The sequence below is a fragment of the Grammomys surdaster genome, unplaced genomic scaffold, assembly GCF_004785775.1.
Source record: "Grammomys surdaster isolate TR1022 unplaced genomic scaffold, NIH_TR_1.0 126531, whole genome shotgun sequence".
Lineage (NCBI taxonomy): Eukaryota > Metazoa > Chordata > Mammalia > Rodentia > Muridae > Grammomys > Grammomys surdaster.
In genome coordinates, this window is record NW_021621323.1 from 6,929,615 (window position 1) to 6,951,486 (window position 21,872).

The following is a 21,872-nucleotide window of genomic DNA, read 5'->3' on the forward strand; positions in this document are numbered from 1 at the left end:
AGCAGCAGACACCTCATCTGCACTGCACCCCACATCAGCAGCAGACAGCTCATCTGCACCGCGCTCCACATCAGCAGCAGATACCTCATCTGCACCGCGCTCCACATCAGCAGCAGACACCTCATCTGCACTGCACCCGGTATCAGCAGCAGACACCTCATCTGCACCGCACCCCACATCAGCAGCAGACAGCTCATCTGCACCGCGCTCCACATCAGCAGCATCAGACTCACCTTCGTGCTGAGTTCCTCAATGCTTTCCTTCTGCTTCTCACTCTCCACACGAAGAGCCTCTTGTATTCCTCTCAGCTCTTCTCTTTCCTTAACTAGAACTTTTATTTCCTCTTGGCTTTCTTCAAGTTGTTTATTCAGCCGGAGCCTGTCACTTTCTACACTCTCCAGGGCTGCGTCCTTGGCGAGGAGAAGCGCCCTGACTTGGTCTAGTTCATCCTTCTTCTCTTGAGCCTCACTAGTTTCTTTTATTTTAAGTTGTTCCTGTTTCTCACCGAGTTCTTGAACCTTCAACCAATGATAAGTAAGTTATCAGCACAACACACACAGGTATATTCTCTCTCTCATTTTAAGGAAAAATACAAAATAGGTTGCAACATAATTCAGTATGTAAACAGTCCTCAAGTTAGCAATCTCCTTCCAGTTTCCTCCCACTGCTTCTCGCCTTCAATTTACCTTTCTCGATAGTTCAGCAGTGGTTGACTCTAGTTGTCCCCGCAGACTTGACAGCTCAGCTTCTTTCTGGGAGAGGCTCATTATTAGGGTGTCAAGTTTGTTCTCTTGTTCTTTCAGGCAACAACGAGCAAGGTTAAGTTCCTCTTCAGTTTGTAGATGCTTTAGTATTAGAGAAAGTTATCAGATGTTTATAGAAATATAACCATCATATTATAATTAACTTCTTTTTGAAAAGATTTAGTCATAAGGAAAATATCTGCTCATAAAAGATCTTGAGAAATACAGTGCAAAGAGGAAACTATTTTATCTGTGACTTCTCTGAGATGCTGTGACTGCTCATGTTCTGCCTGGAGAACCCGCTGCAGGCACAGTAATGCATCTTTCTCCTTTGGCCAGTATAGCATAATAACCCCAGGGGTGCAGCAATGCCATGTATACCTTGGTGGTAACCAACAGCTCTCTCATTAGACTGAAGACCTGCTCAACAAGACGGAAATAATACCTGGTACTAGAAAGCTAAGCAACTACTCAGGGCTAGTGAAGTCATAGGTCTTGGAGGAGAATCTATAAACAGCTTTACTAAACCAGCATAATCCCTAGCTGCATCCTAAATATTTGCTTTTACTAACTTGAGAATTTCTTTCTTCTCTCTGCCTTTGCATTGTTCCTCGGTTGTTCAACTTCACTCATTCATTACTTTAGTAGACTCACTGTCCTTCCCTACCACATTGTGGGGCTGTTTTTTATTTGTATAAACCTTCTTGCATTTTATGGGAATTCCAAGACAATATATTTGATAACTAAACATAGTAGACAGAATCCAATGGCTCATTACAGGGTAATCTTTCCACACTCATCCATTTCCCAGTTAATGTTTTTTATGTTTATACACACACACACATACATACTTTTTTTTTTTAAAGTTTTAAACTTCTATGTACTGGTATTTTGTCTGTGTACCACAACTGTACCTGGCAGAAGAGCATGTCAAAGCCCCTGGTACTGGAGTATAGAGTTGTGAGCCATTGTGTGTGCTGGGAATTGAACTTGGGTCCTCTGCAAGAACAGCAAGTGCTCTTAACTCCTGAGCCATCTCTCTAGCCCCAGTTAATATGTTTTAACTAAGGGTTCACTTTACTGTCAAGTATTTCTCTAGATAAAGGCTGGAGATAAAATAGGAAGTCTTTTTGTTCCCTGCATCTATGATTTCTACTAGAATCATATTTTTAGGGAAAAAGACAGATCCTGTGCTAAACCTCCTCAAACTGAGGAGATAGGCTGTTCAGGACATTGATGCCAGGTATCCGTACTATCATGAGTCATTAGGAAGGGCTTCCTAGGGGACAGAAAGCAGCTGAAGAATAAAAACACTGGTGCTACAACGCTGTATATGTAAGTGCTACATGATCATTAGAGCATTAAAAACTGAGAAGCACATGGGATCAGAGAAGAGTGTCACAGGAAGGATGGGCTACAGCAAGGTCACCACCAGCAGGCTCTATGCTCCTGGGACTCACGGGCCATGCAGTGGGTTCTAGTTTTTAAAGAGCCACAGTATAGAGTAAACAAATTAAAAAAGAAAACAGTTTACTCCAAAAATGGGAACTTTGTTAGACATGTGTAAGAATGAATGTATCGGGCTGGAGAGCTGGCTCAGTGGCTAAGAGCACTTGTTTAAAAGGACCTGGGCTCCACCCCAGCAATCCCATGGATGCTCACCACTTCTTTGGGCCTCAGGCACACGTGATAAACAAGCAGGCAAAAAATGCACATATGCATAAAATAAAAATAAATCTACAATAAAATGAATGTGGGGAGCTAGAAAGAAATAATGGTGCATTAGGGTATTGGTAATATGAATAGAAAAATAGGAGGGTTTTAATACAGGTCACACGCATACATGTACGTGTACATACCACATATGTGTACACACCACATACATGTACGTGTACAACTCCCCACAAGGTTTGGAAACTGCATTATAGAGTGAGTGAAGGGAAGACAGAGTCAGAGTAGGACTGATTTCTAGGTTTCCATCAGAAGCCATGATGACAACAATAATACCTTATGGAGAAAAGGGTCTGATAAATTAACACAGGCTCTTACTTATTTGTCTTGGCGCTTGGCCTTGATACAGTGCTATTTAAGCTCCAGTCTGATAGCCCCATCTCAGTGCTCAGATTAGAGTTCCCTACTGCCAGGCATGGCAGCTGGTGGGGCAGGGCAGGTGGGGTAGGATGGGAAGGTGATCATTGTTTCTGGTTTACTTTTTCTGTGATTAAAGCACTGATTCTTCTAAATCAATTTTGAATACTCAAGAAAAAAAAAGATACTCTGATGTTTGTTTCTTTATATTCACTTGCATTTTTAACTATTCTATTTCCAGTCATTCTATGATTAAGAAACATTTGCAGAAAGTGAGTAGTAAGATTTTAAGTGTGACACAGGCAATGTGTTTAAATGTGACACAACTTAATTCTGGAAAACAAAACAAAACAAAACAAAACAAAAAACCCACTAGTTTAAGTGAGAAGTAGTACACATGACTGTGTCCTAGGACTGAGAAAGGGGAGGCAGAAGAATTATGAGTTCAAGACCAAGTTTGGCCACATGAGACTGCATCTGAAAAACCAAAAGTAAACAAAAACTCACATTAGCCAAAGTTCTTCTGGCATCTTCTTTCAGCTGGGCACATTCGACCTGAAGTGCTTCCTGTGTCCTTCTCAGGTCTTCTCTCTCTTTAGTGAGACAGCTGATTTCCTTCTGACTTTCTTCAAGTATCTTGGTCAGCTCGAGGCTTTCTATTTCTACGCCCTCCATTGTTATTGACTGCACTGTTCTGGAATGTTCTTCCAGCTCATTCACTTTTTCTGCACTGTCCATGGCTTCTTTCACATCAGGAAGTAGCTCTTGCTCTCCAAGCACTGGGATCTTGTAATAGTCACAAAGCACAAGGTTATTATCTAGAGATTGTATCTTTTAGATGGAAAAGGTCGGGAAGATTTCATCAGCAATGGCAGCGACCTTGACCCTCACAGCCTCCCTATGCACTCACTCTCGATCTCTTCTGATTCAACATAACATCTAGTATAAGTATGCCATACTTCCTTGTCAGCTTAGACCCAGAGTGAACCAATCTTATATATCATCACACTAGTAACTCAGTCAGTCACAGGCTTAATTTCTAACTGGTTCCCAAATTATAGGCAAATAAAAGGTGTCATAGGTCTTTGTGAATTTATGTAGTACACACAGCATATTTAAAATATACTATGTATATGTATATATAGTTCCCACCTTTTGCTGAATCCAAATGCTACCTTCCAAGTTTTCTGTGTACACAGATTCCCCATTCATCCTGGTTGTTAGTGGAACCATGTAATTTTGCATATTTCTACAGGTACTACATTAGAATCAAGGAATTTTTAAAACATGTATACACACTGAGAAAAAGAACCATTTTATTATACAAGTTTCAGTGCTTGGCAGAAAGTAGTTTTTAAAGCTGGACTGGCCCAGCTCTCCCAATGCCATCTTTCCCACAGCACTCACTCGTGGTGTTTTACTTGCCTGACTCCTCACTTACCGCTATTTCCTCTACTACAAATCACTATGGATCTTTGTTCTTCCGTTACGTTTTTCTTTTTTGAGACAGGGTCTTCCATAGCTCAGGAGAACCTCAAACTTTCTGTGGAGTCCAGCCTGGTTTTGAACTCACGGATTTCCTTGCTTTACCCCCAAGTTCTGAGAGTGTAGGTGGTATCAGCCTACTGTGTCTGCTACACTAGACAGCCACCAAATTCTTACCCAGTGAATAAACTGTAACTATGCATCTATTTTCCTTCCAAGGAGAAAGGAGACAGAAGTGGCAAAAGACATGAAGACATGACATACCTTTCCTTGTAATTCAGGGCCAGTTTTTGCTGTGTCCTGGGAGCTTGCTGCTTGAGCTGCTTCTTCAGAAATGCTTCTTCTTAGCTCTTTGATGATTTCTTGGTACTCTTTTAGATTTGCTTGGGCAACGTTTAATTCTTCTTTTGTTTGTAGGCCCTTGGTCAGTAAGTGAAATTTAAAGAATTTTATAGTGTTCACCCAATACTGCCTCCCTCTTTCCAGTTGAATAGGTTACTAAAGAAACATTTACTAGATAAAGAAATGGCTGTTATTACTCACCTCGGCTTCGATTTCTCTTGCATATTCTTTAAGTTGCTTTTTCTCTATTTCAAACGACTCCTGCAATTCCTTTAGATCATTTCTTTCTTTGGTTATAGATTTCATCTCCTCATAGTTTTCATGAAGTTTCTGAGCTAACTCCAGTCTCTCTGCTTGCACACGCTCCAATGCTAATCCTTGGTTTCTGAATTCATTCTGCAAGCTCTCCACTTCAATCGCCTTTGCCCGCATCTTACTCATAGCTTCTTCTGTACTAAGAAGTTGCTGCTCTGTCTCTTGGAGTTTCTGGTTCTTAGAAGGTACAATTTTGTATAATTATTATGTTGCTGATATTTGGCTAGATTTTTATGTAGTACCATTAACAGAGCATTGTCTACCTCAATGGAAATGGATGAGCAGCATTGGATGTAAAACCAGCCCTTAGTCATAATGCTTATGGTGGGCTAAACAATTCAAGACTATCTAAAACTAAGCATGTGAACCTGTTTGGAGATGGAGTTGGGGTTGCGGCAATGTATAGTTGTGCGACCTGAATAATGGTAGTAGCTGGGTGGTCTTTGTTTGCTGGTATTTTTATTATTATTGAGATTACTTGGGACTAAGAATATATAGAATGGTGATGATAATTAATGAGATTAGGAATGACATATAGTTTTACTATACCTTTTTGATTGGTTAATAGTTTGGATGAGTTTGTGTGTATGGAAATGGGACTTTTGCAGATATAATTAGGTTAAGTAGAGAGGCCAGATTCTCCTGGATTACAGTAGAGTGGTGGTGTTCCAGGACAGCTCGGAGATACCAGTCAAAGCAAAAAAAAAAAAAAAAAAAAAAAAGAGAGATTTCCTTAAGCCATCAAAAGGAATGCCACTGACACTTCAATTTTAAACTTGGATTCTGGGAGTTGGGGGCCAGCTTGGTTTGGGTAACAAGTTTCAGGACAGCCAGAGCTACATAGTGAGACCTTGTCTCAAAGAGAAGACACACAATGAACAAACAAGGAGGAACAATAACAGAATGCATTTCTGTCTTGTAAGCCACTTCATGGTAATTCTGGTATAACCTTGGAAACTTACATAATTTTATCAATGGAGCAAGGTGAAATGAAAAAAATTAAACTAAAAAGCCAAGAGACTAGTTAAGTATATAAACACAGATTCCAAACAATCACAATCCTCCATGATATAAATAAATAAATAATACACACCTATCATTTGTTTATTCAGAGACAGAGTCTCAGTCTATAGCTCAGGCTGGCTTAGAACACAGTAGGCAGCCCAGGCTGGTATCATACTGACTCACACTTACACTGCCTCAGCCTTCAGACTGAGTTATCATGCCTAGCTTCCCATAATATATATCAAACTGTTAGCATTCTCCAAGTTGGAGATATTTAAGATTAGAAGAATCAAAATTTAAGAGCAAAATGTGCAGTCAGAACAAACATTCAGGAAGACAGTGTGGGAAGTTCACCTTTTCCTTTAACTTTTCTTCTATTTCTGCCAATCTCTCATGCGCCCTGGAGAGCTCTTCACTCTTCTCCGTGGCATGATCCTTTTCCTGTGCAGCTATCTCTTGATGCCTTTTAAGTTCATCTCTAAGAATTCGTAACTCTTCCTGGTTTTCAATACTCTAGAGTTTTTAAAAACAAGTTCTAGATTAGAATTTATAATATTAGCTTACCTTTAGAAAACCAGGAATACTAAGAAATTACTTTTGACTCAAAATGAAGAAACTCAAGTATAACTATATAGCAAAAGACAACTGTAAAGAGATGTTAGTCTGCTTTCAGTGGCCGAAGTGACTGAAGTCACATTTTCTTTCTGATGCTTTTATGACTGGATTCAAGCACTGACCAATGACCAGTGAGCTCAAGATGGTTTCCATTCTCTTCTGGCAGATGTGGGTTAACTCATTACTAAGATCATATGGCAATGCTTGTATATGAAGGTCCACAAAACACACCAAGTCAGAGAAGGAATATACTTTGTGTTTGATTGCTAATTTTCATTCAGTTTGTTGACAAACCAGACAATTCTAAATATAGAAAACTAAAATAGCATAACGTGTCAGATGCCACTGTATCCACAATGTATTTCCAAAATTATTAATTTCAACCCATACAGATTATAGAGCCTTGCAACAGATACAAAAACTGAGCCAGTGTTCTGGCTGGTTTTGTGTCAACTTAAAACTAGCTGGAGTTATCACAGAGAAAGGAGCTTCAGTTGCAAAAATGCCTCCATGAGATCCAGCTGTGAGACATTTTCTCAATTAGTGATCAAAGGGGAAGGGCCCATTGTGGGTGGTACCATCCCTGACCTGGCAGTCTTGGGTGCTATAAGAAAGCAAGCTGAGAAAGGCAGAGGAAGCAAACTAGTAACATCCCTCCATGGCCTCTGCATCAGCTCCTGCTTCCTGCCCTGCTTGAGTTCCAGTCCTGACTTCCTTGGGTGATGAACAGCAGTGTTGGACCCTTTCTTCCCCAACTTGATTCTTGGTCATGATGTTTGTGGAAGAATAGAAACCCTGACTAAGACAGCCAGGTATGGGAATATTGGCAAACATCAATGATTTAAAATAAAATTAAAAGCAATAGTAAAAGAGAAACATTCAGGAACATATTTAACAAACTATGTATAATACCCATCAACTATAATACAACATTAAGAGAATAAATCATTAAGGATGTTCAATGGCTATTTACCTTATGAAACATGTTCAACATCTTTTGTTACTAGGGAAAGGTAAAGTAAAATAGGAACATTATCCAAAGAGTGGCTAAAATTGAAAGTGTGAATAAATATAAAGTGTTGGTAAGGGGAGCTACCAGGATTCTCGTTGTTGATGGGAATACCAAATGGCAGAACTGATCTGGAAATCAAAATGGCAAATGATTATCAGGTTAACACACGACACCTAGTAATTCTAACTTAGGCAGAGTCACTTGTCAAAAGTCATATAACCATGTACTTCCATGACCTATTTATTGTATACAGATTATACCTGAATAAAGTTACTAACATCTAAAATAAACAGATAAAAATATATGGTCAACTGTAGAGAGCTCGATCCTACCATTTCGATACTTTCCTTGAGGTCCATCTTCAATTGCTCCTTTTCTGCTCTAATACTTTCCAGTGTCTGTTGGAGTCCGCTATTCTCCTGCATCAGAGAGTCTATTTTCCTTTGTTCCTCAGTTACTCCGTTGTCCTTACCATCAACAACTAATGTGTGGGTGCTCTCAGCCTGCAGATTCTGTTCATCTGTGCCATCCATCTGAAACAAGAACGCACTGAAGAATTTCTTAAGTAGTTAACACCTACTTTAATATTAATAAAGTTCCCATCACTTATATTCTGTACCAAGTACTAGTTTCATATAAACACACTGACTCTCTTCTGCAACCATAGGAGGAGGACATTATTATTATCCCTGTTGGTAATGATGTAACTTAAATTTGAGAGAGGTAAATTCATGTATTTAAAATCATGCAGAGAGAATGCAGCTAGCTTTGGGCTCAAGTGGTCTGGCTCCAGAACTGGTATTCTTAGACCTGCCTGCTGGCAAGAACTGCCTAGGTGGCAGTTCACATTACAACTTTCATGTATGTGAGGTTAAACTGACTGTACATTCATTTATTTAAACTGATTAGATAATAGAGACATATACCTTTCTTGTCTACGCATCTTCCTTAAATATTTTCCAAGTTGTATGATACTATTTTGTGCTACAAAAAGGATATTGAGGACATCATTTACTTCCCTGAGTGCTGACGGAATTAGAAAACAAAAATACTTTGTTCCAAAGTAGAGAATGTGGGCTAGTCAGTGAGCTGGTCCTGGGCTGATTAAAAGGAGAGGGAGCTGAGCTGAGCTGAGCCGAGCTGAGCCGTGGCGCTCCCGCCTGCTTCCTGACTAGGAATGTGATGAGACCTCACACTTGTGTTCCCATAACTCCCCCGACACAGTGGGTTATACCTTTTATACCGTGAGGCAAAATAACACATCCTTCCTTAAACTGCTTTGTTACATGTTTTGTGACAGCAGCAAGAAAGTGACTTAAGTGACAGGTGTGTCAGAAAGCAGCCGAAGTGATACATGCGCTTTGGTAAAATCATCCCTTGGGCTGACAAGTCACCAGGGTGGAGTGGCTTGGCACCATCTTGAAGGAGAATCTATTGTTTAAAGTAGGCGTCTGTAAAAGGTCCAGGCTTCTACTGATTTTGAGAGACTCTCCATGATCTTGTCCCTAGTCAACTCTCCTGTGTCGTCTCTTCTCAAATTCTGCGTTCCTATTCTCTGAGAGGTTTTACAAATACTTTTAAAGCTTGCTGTTACCTCAGGCTTTTAAAACAATCAAACTTTTTCCTGGAAATATTTTGCTATCCTAATTTCTTGTATTTTCTACCCCCCTACTTCCGTCCTTCATAAGTAGTGTCCTACTTAGGCTTCTGTTGCTGTGAAGAAACACTGATCAGAGGCAGGCTGGGGAGTTTACCTCATCTTACAGGGTACTGTCCATCACTGTGTCTGCTATTAAAGGAACTCTTGTAGAAGCCTATCGGAAGCCCACAGTCACGGGCTGTTCCTTACCTTTTGCTGACCTTCATCTCTAGTTCCTTCCTGGTCCTTTATATGTAAATGATTAGACACTTCCTCGGCAGCTCTCGTTTTCAGCATGTTAATTGTTTCTTGTTTTTTCAAAGACTCAAGAGCATTAAATAACTGTGCTTGAGAATCTATGTTCTTTGTAAGAGACAAAGAAAACCATTTCATTAGAATGTGAAGCACACTAATTTTACAGTTACTACTTGATCACACATAATGAGACTTCCTGCAGTTCCTACCAACTGAACCTTACCATGTTCACAGTGTCCTGAAGGTCACTTTTGAGTTGGTCCCTCTCAGTTCGCAGGCTCTCCTGGAGCTGCTTTAGTTCTTCCTTTTCTTGCGTTAAGGCTTTCACTTCCTCCAAGGTTTGCTGCAGCCTCTCCGTGAGCAGAGCTTTCTCCTTCTCTACAGACTGCAGGCTGGAGTCTCTGCTTTCCAGCTCTTCTGTCAGCAGCTCCATTTTATTTAGCCTTTCTTGACCCTCGACTGTCTTCTGCTCAAGTTCTTGAGTCTTCTGAGAAAGCTTTCAAGAAAAAGTGTGAGAGGTAAAAGCCAAACACTGTATCACACAGAGACAGACACACACATGCAGACACAAGTCAAGAGAACAAAAGCCCATTCCTCTTGAAAGAGCTTGTACCAACCTCAGCCTTCATGGAATCCAAACTTAAAGCTAGGTCTTCTGCTTCTTTGGAGAGAGTCCCTATCTCCTGCTTCATCCTCTCCGTCTCCTCCAGGACCCCCTCATGTCTGTGCTGGAGCTCCATGTGCAGGCTTTTCAGTGCTTGGCATTCTTCATCACGGTTTCTCTGACTCAGTTGGGAAGCGGCAAGGTCATCTTTAGTGTTTCCAATTTCCTCAAGTAAACCTTGAATTCTACTGTCTTTATGAGCTATTTCTGAAAACAATTTTTCTCTTTCTGTTGTTATGATACAGAGCTCTTCAGATTTCTCATGCAGCTAGGGAAGAGAAATAAAATTTAGGGCTGTTAAAAAATATGATAGATACTCTGAAGTAGGCTTCAGGAAAATTGTAAATTAAGTGAAAATTTGATTGAGAAATGGGGGTCAATTTTTTATTTGCAGCTCAGAATGGAAGTCAGAGCACCGTGCGCACTGGCTCCGTGCACACTGGGCACGCATGCAGCCATTCAGCAGTCTACGGAGGACGGCAATGCTCTTGTCATGACCTCTTCACTTAGCAGGTTTAAACCCATCTTTTATTGCCTTTTTCATGTCTTTAGGCAGGCACTTTATGGTTTTCCTCAACATCTGACTTACTCCCCCCAACAAAAGTTACTGACTGCAATTCGAATTTCTAAAAATTTAGTCTACGGATAAATTATGCTTTTAAAAATTATTTAAGAAGCATCATTTAAATGATTAAGTAATCCACAATAGATTTATGGGCAGTTTCCTCACTGTGAAAGGGAAAGATGAGAGAGCTAAAAAGCCCACAAAAAGAAGGGCAACAGCAGGGTGTGGCTGCTGGCTTAGGAGGCAGGGCTATACTGCTCAGGGACCAGCTTGACAACTGTGTGCTGGGAATTGAAAATAGAATCCACTGTTCTTTTCATGTACTTTAGTTGTTAAACATTTATAGCAGTGGTTCACAGCCTTTCCTAATCCTGTGACCCTGTAATACAGTTCCTCATGTGTGGAGACCCCTCCAACCATGACATTATCTTTGCTGCTACTTCATTACTGTAATGTTGTTACATTTGTTAATGAATTGTAATGTAGAGCTGTGACGACACGCAGATTGTCTTACGTGATCCCTGTGAAAGGTTGGTTAACTCCTGAGAGGTCTCCAGAGCCACTGGCTTATAGGATCAATGGAATAGTGCATGCAAATTCTTTAGCAAGAGGTTTGCTATATAGTAAGCACTCAAATTCTTGGCACTTCTATTTCTTTTAAAAAGGTAGAGAGAGAAATGAGTTGAAAGGCCAAGAGTTTGCAGGCTCATTTACTGACCTGGAAAACTTATATTGTCTCCAAAAACTGTCATTGTTAACTGTCAAATGGCTACTTTTTGAGATTTATTTTTATTATGTGTTTGAGTGTTCTGCTTGCATGTATGTCTATGCACCATGCACATGCAGGTCCATGGAAAGCCAGAAAAAGGCTTCAAATGTCCCTGGAACTGGAGTTAACAGGAGTTGTTAGTTGTAATGTTCCACTGCAAACTTACAATGTTTCCATCCCTTCCTTGCTGGTGTTTCCTGAGCCTAGGAAGGGCATATAAAATACGTGCCATGTACAGCTAAGCATGCCACAGACATCTGCTTATTTGCACTAGAGATTTTTTTTTGTCATATTGATGCTATGTAAACCCGCTTCAGTCTCTCCAATGCTGAGATCATGGGCATGAAGCTATCTCCAGATGCCTTCTTACCTTCTAAATTCTTTTTCTTCAGCACAGTGATACGACTAGTACCAGCAAGCGGGGGGAGAGGCTAAGCTGAAGCTGTGTAAATATCTGTGAAGAGCAAACAGAGCTGCTGCACAGACTGTTAGGAGGCACCCTGTCGACTATACTGAGAACACGGCTTTGCTCGCACTCACTAAGAGCACTGAGAGTTTGGATGCAGTCCTTTCCAACACACACACAGTCACCTGCTAACACCGCCTCCGCCTGCTCACCTCTTTCCTCAGCGCTTCCACCTCAGATGGTAAAGATTTCAACTCCGACAGCAAGGTAACTTCTTTTTGCCAAGTTTCTTTTTCTTCAACTTCTTTATTTAATTCTTTTTGGAGATCAGTAATCCTTTTCTCCAATTCCAAATTAGACAATAAGCCTATGTTGACAAAAGTGACCTAATTTTTAATAGATTTTAAACCACTTTTCTCAAGTCATGTCTACTGCATTTGAAACTATTTTTAAACCCTTTCATGGTACTCACAGAACTCTTTGTGAACACTGACACCAGAGACATTTAAACTCAGACCAAAGGCATTTAAACTGACAAAAAACTCAGAGCTTAGCAGCCACTGCACTTTGGGAATGGTCTCAATTCCTTTGCATAATTTTTTGGTCCACGTGCAAACGGAATTTGTGTAATACCTTTGCCATCTACCAGGGCGTTGAGTTTTGATATTTCTTGAAAAGCTGACTGTAATTCCTTATCCAGATCAGTTTGGATTTTCTTTTTTGCCTCCAGTTTGCGCTGATACATTTGAATGTCATTTTCCATTTGCTTACAAGAATCTGAAAGTTCATTCTATTGGAAAAACATTGAAAATTGGAAACATTGTATGGATCTGTAGTACTAAAGTACTAAAATACTATAGTACTGAACTATATACAGCATATATATATAGTATGTATACTATAGTACTGTACTATAGTACTACAACTCTATTGTCATAAATTCTGAAAAGTTACCTACAATTTTCTCCTTCAGCTCCAGATTTTCACTTCTAAGGAAAGCTGACTCTTTCTTGGCATCAAGGGCCACTGTGTCCATATCAGACAGAGTGCGCATCACCTGTTTCAGGTCTTCAGTGGCTTCCTAGGCAGATGACAAAAGGGATACTTAGGAGACCCAGGTTTGGTAGGTTTGGAAAATACTCTGGAGAACATATACACACGTTATTCCTAGATGATCTAAAGGTGAAGCTATGCTACTAATCAAACAAATGAAATCAGGATGAGAAATTCTGGCCATACTTTTCTGTATCATAATAGCACATCTAGACATATCATTTAGGAAGCTGGTTAGTGTTTATTAAAAAATTTAAGACAGGTATGTTGACATATGCCTTTAACGCCAGACCTTTGGACATACAAGCAGGTGGATGTGTGTGAGTTAAAAGGCAACCTGTCCAACATACTGAATTTTAAGCCAGCCAGAGCTATACAGTGAGACACTGTTTCAAACCAACCAACTCACCCACCTACCAAACGAACCAATCAACAAACCAACCAACCAACCACCCAATCAAACCACCAACCCACCCACCAACCTAGAGGAGGAAAAAACTAAAACTACTGAAGCAATTACTTCAAGTCTGTCTTGGTAAAATACAGATGACACGAATAGTTCATTAACTGAAGAAAGAACTCCGCTCATGTTAGACATATTTAAATTGACTATAGGCAAGCCTGGTGCATAGCTGGCTCAGAATATAACCATTTAGTAGGGTGCTTATAATCATCTACTAGAAATGCCAAATCAATCACACAACAAAAGAAAAACAGATTTTACCGACGAGTATGACAGGTCTATCTTCATCTTTTCTGACTTCTGGGCATCTATGTATTCTTGCAGATTCTTAATCTGGTCCTCTTTTTCTTTAAGAAGTTCCACTTTTGAACTTAGTTCATTCTAAAAGAATCAAAGAACAGTGAAACTCAATTTAGTACACGATTTGAATTTAAAATGACAAAAACTACTTGTATTTAAATTTTAAATTGATCAAAATTTACTAGTATTTAAAATATAATTCCTCTATTTTCTGGAGTCGTGTTTAATTACAAGCATTTGAAGTTGTAGTTACTTATAAGAGAAATACTAAGATAAATGTTTACCTCAAGATCTTGATTATATTCTTCTGCATGTTTAATTAAATTCTTTAAGTTGGAAACTTCATGCATTAGTTGCATCTATGAGAGCATGTGAACAGGAAACAGCAAACCAATTGTTAATACACACAAAAAATAAAAAAGACACAGAGAAAAGGAAAACCAAAGAAAGCATTCTTTACTACTTTAGAGACACCCGGCATACAAGAGATTGGGAGATTAACTGTTCAAAGTACAGTAAAGGCGCATTTTAATCAAGAGCTGACTCAGCAGTCAGGGGGACTAGCCCTCCTTCCAGTGGACCCACGTTTGGTTCCCAGCACCCCTATTGTCAGACAGCTCACAATCATTTGCAACTGTAGCTCTACTAAATCTGATGCCTCTGTGGGCAGACACACTCATGTACATGCCTAATTAATACTTACAAACTGACATACACATCTACATGTAATGAATAGTAACATAAGATAGTAAAAAAATCCAAGAAGCACCAGGAAACAAACCCACACCCATTAAAAACAAGTTACAAGTGCAACAGGAAACAAATCTGGCTTGTTTAAAACAAATTTAAATTAAATTAATTACTTCTTGTTTAAATGCTCTAAGTTGTGTACTCACATGAAAACCAGCAATACCTCAATCCTAGAAATCAACGTTTTATGAGAATGATACTTTTGACAAGTATGATGTCTTGTTTTAAGTTCAGTATTTCTATTTCTCTTACCTCTTGTTCTTTTTCTTGTTTTTGTTCTAGAAACTCAAATTCCTCCAACTCATTTTTTTCTTTTAATTTCAATTTCAAGTCTTCATTTTCTCTTCTTAGCTGTTCATTGTCTAATACCAAATCATTATATTGAGCATTAAGTGAGTTCAACTCACTTTCTAAGTTTTCCTAGTACAAACAGAAACAAATTTCCAATCAGAGAAAATGCAGATATACTTTTTAATTGCTTACTTAACTAAAATGTAGACTAACTGAAAATCAACTTTGACCCAGTTGATATAGGCTGTTCTCTTCTCTACCATCTGTGTAATCTCCTTAACTTGAAACAGGTAGATTAACTGAAGATCATTAAGTAATAAACCTGCCTGGGTCAGACAGGGAAAGGCCAATTAACTGCGAAAACAGAGAGAACCCGAGAAGTCCACGGGATCCCGACGGTAGCCCTTCATTCACCTGCTTGTCTAACTTATTTCTAAGCGGGCTGGAAAAGAAACAGAAATGAAACGTCATGGACTAACTTCTAAGCTCCTAACGGTTTCCATGTTCTACCATACTATCCCTAGAGAAGCCCATTTCTATTTTGTATGCTACTTTGTGAAAAACTTTAACATAGGAGGAAAATAGCTTAATGTAGGATTTTTTTGTTATTTATTTTTGATGTTTTTGTTATTTTTCTTCAGTCACTTTTTAAAAGTTGAATTTAAAGCTGTCTGAGTATTTAGTGAGCACATATGTAGGTGCATGCTGCATCTCTGACCTGTGGGTGTCAGAGATGGAGTTGGCTTCCTGGAACTGAAGTAACAGATAGTTGTGGGCTGCCATGTAGGTGCTGGAACTGAGCCTGGGTCCTCTGCAAGAACAGCCAGTGCTCTTAACTGCTGAGTTATCTTTCCAAACCCTCTACATATTTCTTTAAGTAACAAATCCTAGAATGTGTGAGGAACACACTGTGCTGTGATAGTCAGCAAATTAGTAGTTGCCAGAACTACAGGAAGCACTGAAGATGTACCCAAAATAAAAGCAAAGACTTCTTTACCACACACATTTAGACAACTTTACTATATACCTGAGAATCTTGTCACTTAAATCAATCTTACCTTCAAGAAATGTCTCAAAATATAAAACTTAACACTATCTCTAGGTCCTAAGATTTGATAGTAAGAGTTGCAAGCAGGTTCTCACCTACTGTATCAGCTCACAGCTGCTTCACAGAATGCTGAGTCTAGCTCTAGATACCTCACAGCTAGATGTCAATGAGACATAAAACGAGAACAGTCTTCCCTATAATCAAGTTTGTCTCTGATATTAAGTCAGGCAGGGTTAACAATGTATATATCATGTTAACAATGATATAATTGTTTGGTATAGCAGCAAATCTAGGAAGAAATTGACACACAGTGGCTGAAGAGGTAGCTCAGTAAGAATACTTGCCACTCTTCAAGCAACTCCAGGTTCTGTTCCCAACACTCAAATGGCAGCTTAAAACTATCTGTAATTCTGGTTCCAGAGGATGTGAGGTCCTATGCTGAGTCTGTTGGCACCAGATTTGCCATGGTACACATATACACATAGAGGCAAAACATGCACACACATAAAATAAAATTCTAAAAAAAGACAAAAGCCAAAACAACACAGGCGTAAGGCCAGGCGCTCTGTGGACTGTCCGACATTACCTCGCCCAGGAGCGATGTAGCTGAGCTCCACTCCACCTCAGCCAGCGGCTCCAGAGTGTCATTGAACACCTCATTCCCCCAGGAGAGCGCTGCAAGGAGAAAAGATGCACGTCATGAACAGACTTACTCTAAGGTCTGCTAAAAATGAAAATGAGATGAATACAGTTCTGACCGGATGTAAGCTCAAATTAACTTACACTTAGGCATGAATGCCAAGAACATGTCAACAAGAGATGTGATCACAGATCGTATTATTGTATGAATTAAGAAAGCTAGCTGGAATTTGTGATAAGATAAAGATCTTTGAAACAATATAAAGATGACAAACCCTACATCTGAGATTTGACCATTATCAGTACATTAAAAATGTCTGAAAGATGACTAGAATGCTGGAGATACAATTTTGAAACACAGTCCTACATAACTGATATAAATAACAGTCTGAAAACTAAAATAAGCTTAGCTAGATGTTATGCAAAGACTGCACCATTTAACTGAACATAGGAGCAGAAATAACCCCAAACTCCTGACTTGTATGTTTAAACTACAGCCTATTATTCTGTTTTTGACGGGGTCTTACTCAGCCTAACTCTGACTTCTTGGCAGTCCTCCTGCCTTAGTCTCTGTGGTATTATAAACTGAAGGTACTGCACTTGACGTACAATGCATCATTCTTAAGGGATTCAGAATTAACAGACTCTTATGAATGCTCACCGCTGAAACCACATCTGACATACTTTATTGAACCTTTATACACTTTATTGAACCACGTGTCTATTAGTGCCGTTAGGGTCTAGTTATGGAAATACCTATGATGTCACATAGCTACTCTTAAACCAGGCACTCACACTCACCATTCTCTCCCAATTTCATGAAAGAATTTTCTTTCAAAGAAGTCACGGAAGTTTTACGTGTTCTTGTTGTTATGCTTGTTGGGATTTTAAATTCCTTTTCATAGTTTGAATCCTTCATTTTGCCATAGCACCAGGTAACTCTTCGTTTCTTTTTAATCTTAAAAAACAAAAAATAACTAAAGAAATCAAAATTATTTCAAACAGACCTAAAGTCAGACAAAATAAAGCAAGGAAACTAGTTCTTATTTTATATATATATATTTACCTATTTTAAACACCACAATAGAGATCTTAAGTCTGGTTTATTTGGGGATTCTAAGGAAACACACTGATTTTGGTCACAGAGCTCACACTTACACTGTACAGGTCTTGGGTTAAATTCCAGGAACCAAAACTAAGTACTGATTCTAAAATGAAGTTCATTTCTTTCCTAACAGACCATGCCTCTGTTCCATCCACAGTCCACCCTGACTCTGTAAAGCAGTTTTCGTCCTTACACATAACTTAAGATTGCCTTTGCAAATAAGTCACTGCTCTACTGTTTCCACTGCCAAGCAACACATTTAACTCCCAATTATTTCCCAAATTTGTCCAGTTTGCTCCCCTTCTAGAGTCATAGTTCTCAGAGGTCATCAGCTTATCTGATAGAGATACAGACAGTAGCTACACCTTTCTAAACTGCAATTTTGATGTCACCTATAAGGCTCTGTTGTCCTTAGCACAATGCCACATACAAATTCCTCAAAGTGCTTTGCTATGCCCTGGCCACTGTGCATTAAGGTCAGAGTATGTCTGTCCTGTATTTGCAACCCTCTAAGCTTTTGGTCATATACACTTCCCCTTGAAGCATCTTCCACTGAGCTGTTTCCTATTCATCTCTTGTTAATCAATAGCTCTTCAATGTCTACAGATCTTCTACAGTACACAACATACCTACTGATTATATAAATAATCATTCTATTTTCCATAGAAAGAGCTGTTACACACATTCATGAGACTGGATATCAAGGTATCCTTCAGGTAAGGTCAACAGCTAGTAACTGATGGAACTGAGATCCAATGTTCCGTGGGTCTGGCTTTGAAGGCTACCTTCCACACGGAAATACTCCCGCATCATCTACTCGACACAGAGAAAGCAATCCCAGGGAAACAAAAAAACACACTTGATGGAAGGTGGGATTTTGAACCCTACAATGATTTATTTTGTCCATCAGTTTTCCCAAGGAAGTATTACTATTAATTAAACGTTAGTGATTCTAGTGTTTAAGTCATCTTACAAATTTCATTAGCCTTTACTAAGAATCATAGTTCAGACTGTCTTTACCAACAGCCTAGAGTTTTCAAATTAGTATCTCTTCAAGTGAGAGTTGGAGAGTGGTCATTCTAACTCAGTTCTTAGGTACGGATGATATATTGCCAATACACAGAATGCTCTAGCTTTTCTAAAGATCCCATATCAATGGATAAAAATTACCAAACCTACAGCAGTCAGAAAGGCCTGTTCTGTTTTCTATTCCCCACATGCAGACTGCCATCTTGCACACACCTCTAGCTCCTGCTGCAATGCAAGAGAAGATGATGTCACCAGCATCCGCTTCAGGTTCTGAATTTTTTCATCTTGAACTTTCTGAAGCAAGTCTTTTTCATCCAGAAGCTGGGCCAGTTGATCCTTTTCCATTTCCTGTGCCCGAGTCTTTGTATTTACCTAAGAAATATTGGGTTATATTAACCATAAATGTAGCAAAACTGAGTCCTTGAAAGTAGCTTCAACAACAGAAAATTACATTTGTATGTAACTAGGAGAACTTTAATTTTATTAAAGTATATATAATAAACATATATAACTATACATATAAATTTATACAAAAATATTACAATATTTTATATTTTATATATGTACATAGCTTTATTATAGACTAGATATAATCTACCTCCAAAATCCCAACACGTAGTTCTCAAAGCCAATAGTTTCTCAAACTTAAGAGCTAAAATACATACATTTCTTATTATGCTACTGTATGTCATATGAGGGAAATGTTAATTTTATTAATTATCTATGAAGTACATGAATAGGTGGGAAAGTCATAGAAGTTGAAATTTGAAACTCACTATAAGTTAAGAGATGGTCTTGTTTCATTTGACATTTTAGTTCATTAAAAAAATTACTAAAGTGAAAGGTTTTATGAGATGTGGGAGTATGAAGGTTAAAACACATGCGGTAGAACGACAGATTGATTAATCTATGCTTAGAGGAGGCATTCAGGAGTGTGTGAAAACACACGAGACAGCTTTAGCTCAGTGTACATGCCACATATATAGACACGGTCCCTCAACATAGTTCAATAAGTTTAAGAAACCCAGTAATTTTAAGAACCTCCTCTTATTTATTTATTTAGAGTAGATGTAGTAGTCTAAGCTGGTCTAGAATTTGATACATAGCAAAGAAGATCTGGAACACCCTAATTTTCCTACCTCCAACTTCAAGGTGCTAATGCTATAGGCACCCACCACCAGGCTTCCTCTGAGGCGCTGGGGATTGAGTTCAGGGCTTTGTACATACCAGGCAATCACCCTACCAACTAAACGACATCTCCAACTGTCAGAAGCAAGATAACTTCATTTTGTAGTGAATTTCTTTTGTCGTTGTTGGAGAGAGACCTAGGGCCTTGTGCACACCAGGTGGCATTCTACCGCTGACATCCACCCTTATTCCTAAAGCTAAAGTTTTACGAACTGAATTATTTTAAGGTAAAGCCTGTTCGCTTTAAAATTAATTATGGAAATTCAGATATTTATAAGTTTATAGTCTCTTAAGCAAACCTCCATTATTCTATATTGGCTCTTAGTCCTTTACCAAATACCAAAATAAAAACCATACGTACCTCTTCTAATTGTTTTTTAAGATCTATTATTTCTCTTCTGTATCTTTTCAAGAGAGCTTCATCGTTTGACACTTCGTTAACATGAGGAGTATTCTTCATATACTTAGCAGTGCTGGCAAACTGGGACAAAACATGAAAGTATAAGGATGTTCAATGCTAAAGTAATTCCAATTATCAATAACACTTGTTTCTTGCAACCAGCTTTCATTGCAAAAAGAACTAGCACTCCTGGCAGAAAGTACTTGCCCTTTCTTTTATTCTAGTTTTTTTTGGGGGGGGGGGGGCAGTGATGTGTTCATGTGTGTAGGTACACATGTGTGCATGTGTGTGTGTATAAAAGACAAGGGTTGTTCAGTACCTTCCTCCATTGCCTCACCTTCTTTACAGAGGCAAGTTTCTTACTGAACCTAGAGCTCGCTCATTTGGCTAGTCTAGCCATCCTACTTGTCCTAGGATCTCTTGATTTTGCCTTCTGAGAGGAGGGATTGCAGGAGAGTTTCTATGTTTGCCCAGCTTGGGTACTGGGAATCTGAACTCTAGTTCTCACACTAGTGAAGAAAGTGCTTTGTCCTCTGAGCCATTTTTTTAGCTTTCAGGACACTATTCTTACTGGTCACTTTACTAACCCAGTTCTCATCTACTTTATAAACTCTGTGGGGCCGGCAGTACCTTGACTCAATGGCTATAGTTTTTTTTCTTTTTAGACAGGAGTTTATTATATGTCTCAGACTGGCCCAAACCTTGATAGGTAGATGAAGCTAGCCTTAAACTCAGAGGAATTATCTTGTTTCTACTCCCCAATATACAGAATTAGAGGCCTACACTACTATACCTGGCTTATTTTCTATTTTAGAAAGAGTGTTTTGTGTTACTGAGGCTGGTCCCTCTGCTTTAGCATCCTAAATACTGGGATTCGAGGCATGTGCCACCGAGCCCAGCTTTAAAGCACTAAAACACTTTTCCCACAATGGGGAACACTCAGGGTCTGTGCATGGTATGCGGGCCTTCTAGCAAGCTACATCCCCACCCTGGCACAGCTAAAGCAAGGGTCTGTGACTCTCTTAAGGTGAGCATTAATAACAGAGTCCTCACCAAGGAAGCTGCTATAGTAACGTGTTTCCTATTTTCTTTTCTTTTTAAATAGAAAATTCAGGCCTGCAGCTCATATTCAGCCTACAGTTAGTAGAAATTCACTAAATGTTTGGTTACATATACCTTATATTTTAGATTCCTATTTGTGGCAAGTAACACTGGTTTTTTGTTTATGAATCTAATATAAAACTTCTAGTTACCATGTATCGATGGAAAAAAATGAGTTATTTAAAGAAAATATCAAACCATTCAGTTAAAAGTATTGGCTGTGCCCAAAACTACAGAGATGGGATACAAATTACTGAGGCCTTGGAAAATTAAACTAAGGAATGCTATTTACCAGGCTGTATATCAATTTTATATATACAGATATTACATCAATGACAGGAAGACGACTTGTTTGGAAGATGATCTTTCCTTCTTAAAGTTGTTCATTCCCTACAGTGGACCGATAAGAGAACGGAAACTCACCTGGAGAGTGGTCAGCGTTTCATCAAGTGACGCGGGAGTAACTGTGCAGATGATACGTGTCTTCGCATTTCCTCCCAAGGAATTTTGAAGAATTCGTGTTAACTTGCTATCTCGGTAATTTATGAAGCCACTTAGTAAGAAAGTGTGGGAAGTAAGTAAGAAACAAGTGTGGGAAGAAA

The 21,872-nt window shown here is 39.0% G+C and overlaps 1 protein-coding gene across 1 annotated transcript in view; it reads right to left on the bottom strand.

The window, feature by feature from the left end:
• The window catches only part of Cenpe (centromere protein E), a 61,874-nt gene that overhangs the window by 26,136 nt on the left and 13,866 nt on the right, over positions 1-21,872 (bottom strand). Inside the window, exons 11-31 of the mRNA XM_028760450.1 lie at positions 21,694-21,823; positions 20,131-20,250; positions 18,795-18,953; positions 17,249-17,405; positions 16,395-16,483; positions 14,722-14,889; positions 14,004-14,078; positions 13,681-13,800; positions 12,862-12,984; positions 12,537-12,693; positions 12,116-12,270; positions 10,117-10,431; positions 9,723-9,995; positions 9,455-9,607; positions 7,938-8,138; positions 6,333-6,491; positions 4,860-5,150; positions 4,581-4,736; positions 3,339-3,617; positions 687-845; positions 234-518 (exon numbers count right to left, since the gene is read on the bottom strand). Of these exons, the coding sequence (XP_028616283.1) occupies positions 234-518; positions 687-845; positions 3,339-3,617; positions 4,581-4,736; positions 4,860-5,150; positions 6,333-6,491; positions 7,938-8,138; positions 9,455-9,607; positions 9,723-9,995; positions 10,117-10,431; positions 12,116-12,270; positions 12,537-12,693; positions 12,862-12,984; positions 13,681-13,800; positions 14,004-14,078; positions 14,722-14,889; positions 16,395-16,483; positions 17,249-17,405; positions 18,795-18,953; positions 20,131-20,250; positions 21,694-21,823 (3,724 nt within the window). The remainder of the gene's footprint in view (positions 1-233; positions 519-686; positions 846-3,338; positions 3,618-4,580; positions 4,737-4,859; positions 5,151-6,332; positions 6,492-7,937; positions 8,139-9,454; positions 9,608-9,722; positions 9,996-10,116; positions 10,432-12,115; positions 12,271-12,536; positions 12,694-12,861; positions 12,985-13,680; positions 13,801-14,003; positions 14,079-14,721; positions 14,890-16,394; positions 16,484-17,248; positions 17,406-18,794; positions 18,954-20,130; positions 20,251-21,693; positions 21,824-21,872) is intronic.